The sequence below is a fragment of the Cyprinodon tularosa genome, unplaced genomic scaffold (genome assembly GCF_016077235.1).
Source record: "Cyprinodon tularosa strain WSP-4 unplaced genomic scaffold, ASM1607723v1 ctg177, whole genome shotgun sequence".
NCBI lineage: Eukaryota > Metazoa > Chordata > Actinopteri > Cyprinodontiformes > Cyprinodontidae > Cyprinodon > Cyprinodon tularosa.
The window spans coordinates 882,577-896,303 of record NW_024038589.1 but is presented as its reverse complement, the minus strand read 5'-3'; the positions used below and the strand labels follow the sequence as shown (position 1 = coordinate 896,303).

Here is a 13,727-nt window from a genome sequence, read left to right as displayed (position 1 = left end):
TACAACATGGTTTCTTGCTGCGCTGAAGCTTCTGGATTGTTTATATGTGGTATTGTATTTCATTAAAGAATGTGTGACATTCCTGGGGTGGTTTTGTGGCTTTGTGCATGTTTTCTCTCTGTAGTCACTCTCTCATCTCAGGTCATGCCTATACAGCCATGGAAAAAAAATAATTAGACCACCGTTTAATACAACCCAAATGGTTATGCAATACTGACTCCTGTTTGTATCATGTGACTAAATCAGGTGGGAAAGAAAACAGGGAGGGACTAAAAGCTGTTTTTGACAGTACAATGCCACAGCTTGATGCAAGAACTTACTGAAAATAATTGATCAAGGGTGGAAATAAATGTAAGTTGGGTTGAAATTAAAACACTAATTTCTCAGAAAAAGAAAAAAAGAACATAAAAGAAAAAAAGCAACAACTTCAGGAAACATCTAACAAAAAAACAGACATGAAAGAAACTAAACTAAGATGAATTAAATACAAGTGACAAAGAATAAACCACAGAGCAAGATAAAACACCAAACTATTGTGAACAAGATGAATTGGTATGGCAATACCCAAATAGCAAAATTACTAACAGGCTTAAAGGAAAAGTCCGGTCAGCAAGAATAATGGATCATTATCTATACCTAAAACTAATACATTTGTGGTGATTTAAGGAATTTAGCATTAATCAGTAAAAAAAAAAAAAAAAAAAAAAAGAATTTCCGTTGTGATCACTGAGTCTAGGAGCGGCCATTTTTGCCGAAATATAAGTCGAGCACCATTCTCCCCGCTTTACAAGCGAAATCAATGGGACCTAGACACATTGCAATCCACAACAACTATTTTAGATTTCCAGAGGACTTCACCATTGAAATTAATCAGAGCTATAGTTAAACTGACAATGCCCATGTGCAATGCCATTGGATGGTGTAATACATGTTGGGAAAGGGAAAAAAAAAATAGTTATTACGCCTTTCCAATTCATGACCCTCCACTTACAGGTTTGTCGTTGGATTGCCAACTTGAAGAGGGAGGATTTGCCATTGAACTTCTGGCCAGAGAAAAAACACGTAATCTGTAGCCACATTTGGAAGAAGAATGTTTTCAAGATGACTTGGATAATAGTGCGTTGTGACAAACACCGGATACAATAGTGTTGTTTGACAAACATGGATGTCTCGGGTAAAGCACATTCAAATGAAAATTACTCTTAATTAAAACACTTATCGTTTATTGAACAAAATTTAATAATCTCTGTTAGGTTAAAAAATGTAGGTTCGTAAAAGAAGGACTGAGTTCACACAGAAAGGGATTGTCAAACAGCTTCTGCAGAAGGGGAAAGAGCCAAACCCAACACTCCAACTCTCTTTCCAACCCCCCTCCTTGCAGTGCCTTATTCATTAACAGAACATAACACATGGTTACAAAACAGAGTATTGTTCTGAAAGGACAATTGATCAGGTCATAAGACCTCTACTGACTGAATCACAAGGCAGAGTGGTCTCTTGACTAAATCATAAGACAGAGTGAAGCATCTCCTTGCTTCACTGTTTATATGTACATACATTAATTTTATAATCATCATTGAATAAACCTAACAATCTCATATTTAAAGTACTTTCAGAAGTTTGTATTCTGAATATGACCAGACTTTTTCTTTAAGACTTAGACAACTTCTATTGTCATTTTGTATACACAGAGTGTATACAGAACAAAGTGTAATTATTTTAAAGCTTTCAGAACATTTCCATTCCACAAAGTGCAGCAGGAATCTAACGTAAACAGTGTGGGAGAAAAAAATGGTGCAAAACCACACTGATATGGAAGTTCAGAGCATCAAATATGTATGGTGCAAATATGTAAACATAAGACTGTGAACGGCATATTTTGTGGAAGTTTTGAGAGCTGTTCCTGGGAACAGCTGCCATTTTATTTATTTTTCAACGCTATAGGACCTAGCAATTATATTTTACCCACAATGTATTACAGGAAGAAAACTTATCAAAGTTGTGCGACAATATTACATTTAAATTAATTAAAACTCAACAGCTTACTATGTTTTTACTGTACAATATTTACATAGAAAATAAATATTTTTTTAAATGTTACAACTGCTACAACAAATTGTTGATCATTTTAAGCCTAACAACCTGATTAAAATAGTAAAGTATGTAGATGAAGCAAAGGTTAGTACGTAGAGGGTTAAAATTCAGAAATGTTGTCTACACATGGTCCTACATCTGGTAGTTGATAACCATTCGTCTACATCACCAGGCAGTACCTCGTTTAGAGGTGAGTAGATGCTTGATAAATACTTCACTACAGCTCTTCTTCTTTTGTTACCTCTGTTGGTCAAATGGATAAAAAAAAAAAACCTTTAAGAAGACAGAGTAGTTAACAAGGATTAGTATCTGCAAAACTTAAACAGGACAACACAATATGACGATTAGGGGAATGGAGTGACACTAAAAGATTATCTAATAAAAATACTGGATTTCTAGGGAGGGGTCATCTTTTATTAGCAACAACCCTCCTTTTAGGTTCTGTCCATTTAGTCAGCCATAGATGCTGAAATGTGACCCTGATATTGGCGTTACCATTTTTTTGCCATTATTGTCAAAAACACACGTTAAGTATATCTTTATAGGCAAATCAGTAGGGGTTAAGGAGAAATACACAAAATGCTTATAAAGCTTATCTGATGAGCATTTCAGACGAAACACACATACCTTCGTGTACATGCCTGCAAAAATTCCTGCAATTATATTCAGACGAGATGGGACCATGCTCCTCTTCAAATACTCCTGTTTTTCTTGCAAAAACATCTAAACATGCTGGTTACATAAAAAAAAAAAAACACATAACCCTTGTATCTCACTGACTTTAAATCTGATTATATCGACCCTCTTTTAAGTGGAACTCTACCTATTTGATAGGCTTACTTTAAATTCAGATGTGCTGATAAATCTGTGTTTCTTTGGATATTCATCCAAAGTCTCCCAACAAGAGTTTGCTGTGATTGTGGCCCATTCCTCCTGACAATCCAGAGATCAGGGGTGTCACTTACTAAAAGCCATGGATATCGATGCTAAAAGCGCACTAACGGCAAAAAGACAAAAATAGACTCGGCCTAAAAAAATCTGATTTATGAAACCTGCTTTTTAAAAATTATGTATTTCAGGGATTTTTCCTTCAGGATGTTGGCCAACAGAGATTACCCGCAAAAACAGCAACAGTTTATTGCTTTTTGGAAGCAAAATGAATTATCGCAAGATCATGTAAATTTATGGTTAAATTACATCTGAAGACCTGGCTGTCTAAATATCTATTGCCTTAGCTCTAGAGGAACGTGCTTATATGAATGAGGGTAAATATACTCTTTTTTAAAACGAAGCAAGAAAATGTTTTGCTGTTGTCAAAATGTGGAAAGACGTAGTGAATAAAAATTGCCTCTTTTTCTTCTCTTGTTTTAGAACAAAGTTTGGCAACCATATATAAAACACGTAAGGGAACACCTAAGCAGATTAGTTTATTATCATAATCATTGCAACTTACACATTTGTTTTGAACCTTTTTGTTTTTGTAACTTCTTTCATATATAGGAGTTCTTTACATTTTTACATATCGTAAGAAAAAATATTTTTGAAAATTGAAAAAAAGAATTATTAAAGCAACCTGAGACAGAAAAAGTTCAGTTAAAATTTAAATGAGAGTTTGAGAAATAAAATGTATTTATTATTTTTTTATACAGTGTGTATATGGTTGTATATTTATCTTAAAATTTACCTTAAATGCCTTAAAAATGATCTGTAAAACAAACTTGCAGCAATATAACTTGTTTTTGTGAAGTGAAATGTAATAAGTGTCATCCATCAAGTGTTACATCAGCTCTTGAGGCCAGTGTTTTCTTTTTCTGAGAAAGATAAAGTTGATGATTAAGAAGGAAAGAAAAACATGGAGTTTATGACCAAAACTGGGCCGCCGAAGCAGTGAGAGCTAATAAAATACTATTTCTAGTTCCCAGGTCAAAGTTCTGCTCTAACAGCGACTAAAATAACATTACGTCAGACTTGTGGGAGCACAGATCCTGTTGAGAAGACCTCTCTGCACCAAGGCTGGAGGCTCAAACATCTCCTGCTGTCTTGGGTTAGAGCAGGAATGACATACAAGACTTGACACAGAGCCAAAAAAAATAATCTTTATGATTTTATATTTCCCAAAAATTTCTGCAGATTTTAAAACAAGGATTTGAAACCCTTGCTTCAAGAGCGATAAAATAATATCATAACACATTTAAAGAGAAGGGTGGAAATGTCACAGAAAATAGTATTTGCAGCATGTAAAATAAGTTTTCAGGGGAATTTGAGATGCTACATAAATCAGTGCTCCGGGATTCAGAGTCCCAGCGTACTGTAAAGGAGGAGTCTTTGAGAGACATTATATATTCGACTATATTTCTGCTGCATTTTTTTCTGTCTCAGTGGGGGGAAAAAAAAATACAATTTATATATTTAATTACATTTATAGTTTCTATAGTTTCAATTGTTATATATATATATATATATATATATATATATATATATATATATATAGATTTATAGAATAGGTTTATGATTAAAGATACATATTTTCAATTGAAATGTAATTTTTTGGATTTCAGATATAGATTTGACATCATGATTAAGGATATATATTTCAATTTAAGACTTAAATAATTTATATATACATATATATGTATATGTATGTATATATATATATATATATATATATATATATATATATATATATATATATATATATATATATATATGCTAGCATTATTAATCAACACAAGGTATGGAGTGCCAGATGTAAACAATTATTTATTTCTTTTTAATAAAAAATAAATAAATAAATAAAATTTTTTAAATATAAATAATATATATATATATATATATAAATATATATATATATATATATATATATATATATATATATATATATATATATATATATATATATATATATATATATATATGCTAGCATTATTAATCAACACAAGGTATGGAGTGCCAGATGTAAACAATTATTTATTTCTTTTTAATAAAAAAGAAATAAATAAATAAAATTTTTTAAATATAAATAATATATATATATATATATAGTTTATATATATATAAATATTATATATATTATTTATATTTAAAAAAATTTATTTATTTATTTCTTTTTTATTAAAAAGAAATAATTAATTGTTTACATCTGGCACTCCATACCTTGTGTTGATTAATAATGCTAGCAGCAATCTAATTCCCTTAAATGCATAAATACTAAAATAATAAAATAAATCCGATCAGTTTGCTACCCAGCTTTCCACTGAAATGTCTTACTTGGTTATTTTGTCTTCTACTTGCCTCCCAAGCAGTCAGAAGCAACTCGATTTATTTACCTTTTTTAAAGATCGTCATGTTGTCTGCATCCATCCGCTTTCCCTCTTTCTATACCAGTTTATTCTCTATTGTTTTCCTGTACCTGTTTCTTTTAATTCTTTTTTATTCCACCTTTACTCAAATTCAGATGCATGTTTGCACCACAGTTATCCAAGATTTCCTGCAATTAAAGAAATATATTCTGAGTATTTCTTTTTCTGCAATGAGCTTCAAAAGTTTCCTTTCTGCTTAGGCTTCCTGTTAGATGTTGTTATTGCTCTTCATGGGCTTCTCCAAAACAGTTAATCCAATGTATTGTTTTTCTGCAGAGTCTTGATCAAAATTTACATTATCTTCAGAATACAACAAAAGCAGCAAAAAAGTGTGCTCTAATAGTTTTTAACAATGACTTTATGCTTTTGGTTGAGGCTTCAGTAATAAGTTTTTTATTCATTCAAATCTTGTTATTATAACTATATCAAAACCCTTTTCCAGTTTTTTCAACATGTCGTTTTTTTGTTGCTCATATGTAATTTCCTTAAATAAAGCAAAGCAGTGACATATCACTGTGAAAAATGAAAATTGAAGTGCAGCATTTCAGCCTCCAGGGATTTTAAGGGCAGTTTCAGTGTTGCGAACAAGTCAGAAACATTTAGTCAGGGGAACTACAGACTATTCAGCACTACCTTTAAATGGATGTTTGCACCTTGAATCAGAATAAGACCTCAGAAGGAGAAAAACGTACTTAGTTTTCACTCACTCTGCTGGAATTTCTGTAAGTCTACCACCGTAACAACAAGAGTCTTAGTGCCAACATCCATCCTGTTCATTCCATACAGCATAGCCACAAATCCAGATATTATCTGGGTATTAGGAGTGAGCAGGATTTGAGGATTGTCTTTAAAAGCAACGGCCTCCAACATGAAAGAACTATAACCATATTAGGCCAGGCTGAGGGGTCTTAGGCTTGTCTTTTTTATTTAAATGTCTCAATGAATCATGCTGAAGCCTAGTTTGGCCTCAACAGACCCATTTACCCTTCTGATTATGGATGGATGGATGGACGGACAGGCAGACAGACAGATTTAATTTGGAAATAATTTATAAAAAGTAAATATCAAAATGAAAGGTTGAACAGCTTTTTTTTTTTTTTTTTAGCAGGGATAGGTATGCCGAGCAGATTTAGAGGAATCTAGATGGGTTGCAAAGAAGCAGAAAAAAAATTTCAACCGTAAACTTACATCCAGAACTGTTTTGCTGACATGTCTGCGGTGTCTTTACTGAACAGAAACTGACTGGTGGCAGACAGTTTGAACACATTGTTCCTCTGAGTGCATCCAGGCCAGAGGAGGAAATTTGGGACTATCGGTCTTTGTCAGTCACGTGACAGACACGCCCCCTAGCGCCATTTTTGTGGTGAGCGGAAGAAAAACAAAACAACAGAAGACGAGAGGAGAGCGCTGCATTATCATTGAAATGGAAAAGAACAAGAAAACTGAACGGATACCCTACCCAGACAAACTTTCAAAAGCTGCTAGGGAACGATATTATGCCAAGTTAGCCTCCATAAACAACATTGATCCATACCAAGTGAGAGCTAATAGTTGGCAGTCTGACGCAGAACTCCTACCTCCAACTACCTCTCTGGATATTACCAACTACCTTGTGTATGGGATAAGCGCTTACACTTTTTCAGAATTTCGGAACTACAAATCCCTTGAAGCCCATGGGCACTTTTCAAATGGCTGGGTGCAGGATCTCTTGTCATTTCAACCAGATGAATGTACAAACACGATTGTCACAACCAAGGTAAGACAGCTGTAAATGAGTTAAGTTGCATGAACTGTGAATCCAAGGGTGTAGGTTTGATTTCAACTTTGGTAGGGACACTATTCCTCAGTTTCATTTGTCCTTTGCAAAATATGCATGCTCTTTTTTTATGCTTAATGTGAGCTTCAGGGCTCATTTTGTTTAAAAAGAACAGCAGCATGTCTTGCAACATTAATACAAATGTTTTAAGCACTACATGCACTAGATGCTGTTCATCAAGACTTAAAGCATCACTGGCTCTGATGAATGTGGAATTAGGACTTTTTCCACTTTGAAAAAGATATCATTTAAATGTACCTGTGACTAAGACAGTGTCTGTTTAACCAAATATAGTCTAAATATGTCTGTAATATGTGGATTTATCCTGTGTTTTCTTCTTAAGATATAGAATTGTGCAGAGGTAAACAGAGTTAAAACCCACTCTTTTTTTTTTTTTTTCTAATATGCTCTCTCTGGATCATGACAAAAAAATATATTCAAGGGACGGAAAATAAATGCATTATAATTACATGTGCACTGGAACTATAAGAGGAACTGACACTGAGCATTTAAAATATTAATATTAGAAGTTGTACATCTGGGCTGTGGTTACTCTGTGTAGCTAATTTCATGTATTTAATGTAGGGCTGAAACAATGAATCATATTAACAAATTATTACAGTACAGTAAATGTCTCAAGCCTACCAATTTTTTCAGATTACTAATTTTTTTTTTTTTTTAAATCTCATCTTACAGGTCCTTCATTCCCAACGTCTTAATGATACCCCACTGAAACCCTGGGCCATCATTGAACCAACAGGGGCCATACTATCAGGTCACTGTACATGTATGGCTGGAATCGCAGAGACATGCACACATGTTGCAGCTATGCTGTTCAAGCTGGAGGCTGTCATCAGATGCAGAGAGACAGTTACAGTGACTGGCCAACCTGCTTACTGGATGATACCCAGCAACGTTTCTAAGGTGGGAGCAGAAGCTGGGCACAGAATAGACTTCACCACTCCGAACTCCAAACGAAAGTCCTTGAATAAAATCCTGGATGGTGAAGGAACAAGCATGCCAAGTCCAAGGGCATCCTCAAGCACCTGCCCACATGGCATTGCCACAGAGGATCAGTGGACCTCCTACCTGGCTGGAATACACACGATAACGCCGAAAGCTGCAGTTCTTTGTACTTATCCTGACTATTATGAAGCATTTGTTGATCCTGTGCAACCATTCTTTGCACCAAAGTCACTCTGCCAACTACGGGATGAGAAATTTCAAAATACTGAACTGTCTGCTTTGCTTCTACATTGCAAAACCTTAGCAGACAAGGCTGCAGTTACACCAGAGCAAGCACACTACATTGAAAAGAACACAAGAAAGCAGCAAAATTCTTCAGCTTGGCATCACTTCCGTGCAGTGGCGGCTGGTGAAAAATATTTTTGGTGGGGCTGATATAGCCTAGTGTATGTCTCCAACTAATCCGGAATAAGAATTCAAATAAACAATTGGACAATACATACAATTTAACAGTAATGATTTAATTTACTATATAATAACAGTAACAGTGATGATTTGGGTCACTGTGACGGGGTTCTTTGGCCTCCAAGAATCCAGTCTCAGTCGGGTTACCGGTGTTGGTGATTTATTGAGCTCAAAAACTCAAAACAGGGTGCAAAAGAAACTAAACATGTACAAGATACTCTGGGCCTCAGCCTCCCTCCAGTTACCAGCAATGTAACAAAGAAACAGAAAACAAAAATTGCCGCTTTTCTTCCCACAGCCCTCATTAAATAGTTTAAGCCCCTACCCTCAGGCTCTCTTATTTCTGATTTCTTCTCATTAATCAGTTTTGTCCATATATTACCTCCACGAACAATTGATGTACAAAAACAAATAATTTTTACAACTTAATTCTTTTACACAGATTCATTGACTTATTCAATTACACCAAACTGGGTTTGAACCCAGCAAAGACGCAGCCAGACTGAAGATGACAAGTCCCCGTAGCATAAACACGTACACACCCACACCCCCCACACACCCACACGCACACACACACACACACGGCTAACCCCACTGAAATATTAAGTGTGCACCCTCAATACTCCAGCAGGTAACCAGGACAGCTTGTGTGTTTTAAGTTCATGGAGCTACTGGTCTCAGCGCGAGTGTATTGGTCCTCACAAACACAGTATAACAAGAATGTGTGTGTGGTGCGCAAAGTTAGAGAGGTTGTTTTAAGCGACGAGGTGGATTCGTCACAGTCACAATAACCATGACATGAAATGTTCATATCCTACAACAGGGATGTTCTTCTGGCAAACGGGTAGATAAATAAGGATCTCACCGAATTTGGTGGAAGCTGCATCTCGTTCGTTACGTTCGCCATCTTCCCTCTAACTGTCTGCACCTGCGCTTGGGTTCAGAAGCCTGTAAAAGTGCAGTATTTTCAGCGCCCCAATACCATAAAGTTCCGAGACGCTGATTGGCCATTAGATTCACCTAGCAATAGTACATGATTGACAGATTCTCTGCAAATATGGGTCAGTCTGATCAGCGCCCCCAGAACAGAGACGGTAGGAGTCTGTCTGTGGAAATCCACAAATTAATGACAGTAGATAGGGAAATGTAGTTTATATAATTTGTTTTGCTTATAGGTACACAGTCTAGAGAGTAAAACTGACATTTATGAGTTAATTTCTAAAAATATATTTACGTTTCTCTCTTCTTATCAGGGAGGGCGGTGCCCCAGCGCCCCCTATGGGCCGGCCGCCACTGCTTCCGTGTAGGGCGGATAACAGCATCAAACATGCATTCTGTGTATGTTTCTGATTTGGAAAAGCCTGCACTCACAACCATAAAAGCAGTTTGCCATCTGAACAACAGCAACAGAGCAGGCCGCTGCGCTGCCACAACATGGGGACTTCAAAATGAGGAGAACGGAAGAAGACAGTACAGACTGCAGAGAGAAAAACACCACACTGATTTTGAACTGAGACGGTGTGGCTTCATTGTTAATCCTCATTTTCCAGAGGTTGGAGCATCACCTGATGGAATAGTGCAGTGCACCTGCTGTGGAAGCGGTTGCATTGAAATAAAATGTCCATACAAATACCGAAACAGCACCATCGAGGAGGCATGCAACAGTGGCGACAAGTGCTTTTGTTTGGAAAAACTGGATGAAAAGCTGCAGCTTAAAAAGCACCATCCATATTACACACAAGTTCAGACCCAAATATTTGTTACACACTCAAAGTACTGTGATTTTGTTTTGTGGACACAAAAGGAATGTGCTGTGGTGCGTATTTTGCCAGACGCACAGCTTTGGAGTGCTCTCCTTAAAAAGGCGCATCAATTTTTTAACTGTGTGTGCCTTCCAGAACTTGTGAGTAACTATTTCACTCTGGTTAGAAGACAGGAGGTTCTTCAAGAGATTGCTGCACCAGGAGGAACTCAGGTGAAAACATGTCAAACCACAGATAAAACAACAAACAGTAGAAAAAAGGAAAAAAGTCTAAGATCGTCATAAGTCAGGGACAAGGCTGATGCAGCTATCAGTTGCACAGATAGCTGCAGTTATTAAAGTATTTTGTGCTGCTCATCAGGCCGAACGAAAACACTGGTCATAATTTTTGCACATTGATAAGTTGCACACTGTATTTGCTGTTCACTTTACCCAGGCCTGTTTTCACTGACATTATCTATGTATTTGAGATTTTGTGTTCCATTTTCATAAATTCTCTGCTTCATTGAGAAGAAAATAAAAACGCTTGTTTCAAATTTCAAACTCCACTCTTTATTGTACACACATTTTTACAACTTCAGAAGCATTGTTAATATTTGAAGTGGTGGTGAAACCCACATTTTTTTTTGCTGTTATTTCTCAAAAGTAAAAAAAAAAGTTAACTTTAAAAAAAGCTAAATTCTATTGGTGTGAAAAGAAGAATAAAGTTGAAACAGCACATGATCTGGCTTTCATTTTTACACTACAGTAGGGCAATGATTTGTAAGGGCACAACAGACGGTGACAATCTTGTCCAAAAAAGTGACTTCTTCGCCTTCACATGTTAATAGCATGTTTATGGGTATGGTTCCAGTTAATATTTTGTATTTCTGACAAACATTTCCAATCACCCTTTCGACATGAATTCTTAGATGTGCAATCTTCCTTGTTTCTTCTACATCCTTAGCATCCAGCTGACAGCGCCCCTTTGTGAAGGCTGGAAGCTTGACCTCCGCACACAGCATGCCAACATTTTCCTGTATATCAAAACCTCTGTCAGCTAACACAATATCCCCAGGCAACAACATGTTAAGAAAGCCACTGTTCAAGGTGATATGTTTGTCACTTGTACGCCCACCCCACCCTTTTGATAAGAAACATATAGCTCCATTGGGTGTTATGCCTATTAAATACTTCATGGTATGATTGTGCTTGTAGGAGGAAAACATCTGGGCACGTGCCTTCAAATTAGCAGGTTTCTCTGTGAAAATTTCAAAACAGTCAATAATCACTGTGACTCTATGTCCAAAGGCCTCCACAAACTGATGAGGCATAATTTTGTGCAAGGTGTCTCTATCTGGCCACATAATAGCACGCTTCAGATTTGCATATAAAAATGACAGCATTTCATTGAATGTTCTGTACACTGTCTTTGGTGAAACACGGAAGAGATAAGCAAGGTGTTTTGAGGGCAGATCCAATCTCAGACGCATGAAGGTTAGCAGAAGCATTTGAAATGGACTGAGAATTTTGTTTTGAGCAGACATGAGAGGCAGCAGAAAATTAAACAAAGCCATAAAGGTTGCCAAGTTTGGTAGACCCGTATAGTACTTGACTTTTTCATCACTGTCTCCACAGAAGCCATCAGAGATCCGCAGCTCATCAAGTTCACGCCGCAGCTCTCTGTTTTCTTCCAAAAGACGGTTCATCTCTGCACACCTGAGCACACACACGTTACATTCTGTCTGTCCTTCCTGACGACCACCTTCTGTGTCATCCTTGGTGTGTGGCCGGCTAACGTTTTCAGCAGCCTTCTGCGTGTCAGTATGTTGCTGGTTAGGGTTCTCTGTCGCCTCATCTGTTACTTCATCCTGTTGCTCAAGGATTTCATCAGTCTGATGGAGCCCCGTTTCAGTTGCTTGCAGGGCATTCTTTTTCAGCTGTTCCCGATAACCACGTCTTAAAGAGCGGTCTGTGTCTGTTGGTCTGATGTCAGTGTGGCCCAGATGCAGGGATGGAGCCCAGTCTGGGTCAGTCTCCATCATCTCATATGCGGGTTGACCTGTAAAGTAGATGAAAGGTTGAGTGTTTTACACATCTATTCAAAACACTATATAAAGCACCTTAATAACAGAGCCCATTAGATTAGATGTGTTATAAAATAAGATCTGCTTATGTTTCCCACAGTGGGGAAATTTGCTATACCGAAACAGCACAAGTACATCGGACTAGTAAGGCCAGAGGTAAATAAATAAACTGAAAAGCTTACAGGACGAACAAAGGATTATAATAAATAAACTTAAGTAGATTGCACAGGATGAGTAAATACAGTGAGTTGGCTGACGAGTGGGTATGTACAGTGTTTTTATATATACAGTGTTTTTACATGTACAGTGTTTCTATATATATTTATTCATTAAAAATAAATATTTGTATTGCAGATTGTGTAAATGATTATATACAGAGAATGCATTATTTATTAAATTTTAGCGGTCTAAAAAAGAAATAAAAAAAACACATCACTTTTCGCTTCTCTTCCACAGCATGTTTCAGTAGGTTTACATGAACTCCTGCAACTTTATAAGCAAACCATTTCAGCGTGTTGATTTCTATTAGTGTATATTTATAAGGACTTACCTTTGTGAAAATGCCGAGAGCAAACACGAGCATGAGGGGATATTTTATGGAACGTGATGTCTTTCCTTCTTACAGCAGCGACCCATGCAGCCCGACGCCTCTTTGTTAAGTCCTCTTTCTGCGGTCCGTATTTTTTTTTCCAAGTGGGGAATACGAAAAACCGTACGGCCCCATCTGCTGTTTTCTGTTTAGAATTACTATTGCATCCTTTGACGCAGCACCAGTGTCCCATTATTTCCAAAGGAAGCAACTAGAACACGTCTGCTCTCTGTTAGTTTTCTTTTCTTCGTTGCTGCTGTCTCTTCACCACATAAATGGCGCTAACTACCCTAAATGCTTTGCGCATTTGCGGAAGTGACGTACACTGTCACAGACCGATAGGCAAAGACAGGCATGGGGGGCTCTGCATTGAGAAGACAACACGAAACAGACCCATTATACAAATACAGAAATTTTAATAGAATAGGCATCAAATATTCTAATTCTACATTTTTTCACTCTCTTCTTGTCCCTTTTCTTGTTTTTTTCCTGTTTATGTTTTGTACTCAGCTGACTTTTCATGCTGTCTCAAAAGGAATGAAAGATTTTTTCAAAGCGCTAAGCTCACTTAGCTGATTGCTCCTTCCTGTCTTTCCAAAAAGGTAACATC

At 36.6% G+C, this 13,727-nt stretch overlaps 2 protein-coding genes across 2 annotated transcripts; one reads left to right on the top strand and one right to left on the bottom strand.

Annotated features, from left to right (window-relative positions):
* Positions 1 to 6,883: 6,883 nt before the first annotated feature.
* On the top strand, positions 6,884 to 10,152 carry LOC119781440. The gene is made up of 3 exons (XM_038281915.1): positions 6,884 to 7,209; positions 7,966 to 8,644; positions 10,061 to 10,152. Exons 2-3 carry the CDS (start codon positions 8,059 to 8,061, stop codon positions 10,150 to 10,152), a joined length of 678 nt encoding a protein of 225 aa, XP_038137843.1. The 5' UTR covers positions 6,884 to 7,209; positions 7,966 to 8,058.
* Positions 10,153 to 11,234: 1,082 nt separating this feature from the next.
* Positions 11,235 to 12,171, bottom strand: LOC119781444. The gene is made up of 2 exons (XM_038281919.1): positions 11,507 to 12,171; positions 11,235 to 11,472 (listed from the first exon to the last, which is right to left on the bottom strand). The coding sequence occupies exons 1-2, from the start codon at positions 12,148 to 12,150 to the stop codon at positions 11,397 to 11,399; spliced, it is 720 nt and encodes a 239-aa protein (XP_038137847.1). The 5' UTR covers positions 12,151 to 12,171; the 3' UTR covers positions 11,235 to 11,396.
* Between the last annotated feature and the right edge of the window lie 1,556 nt (positions 12,172 to 13,727).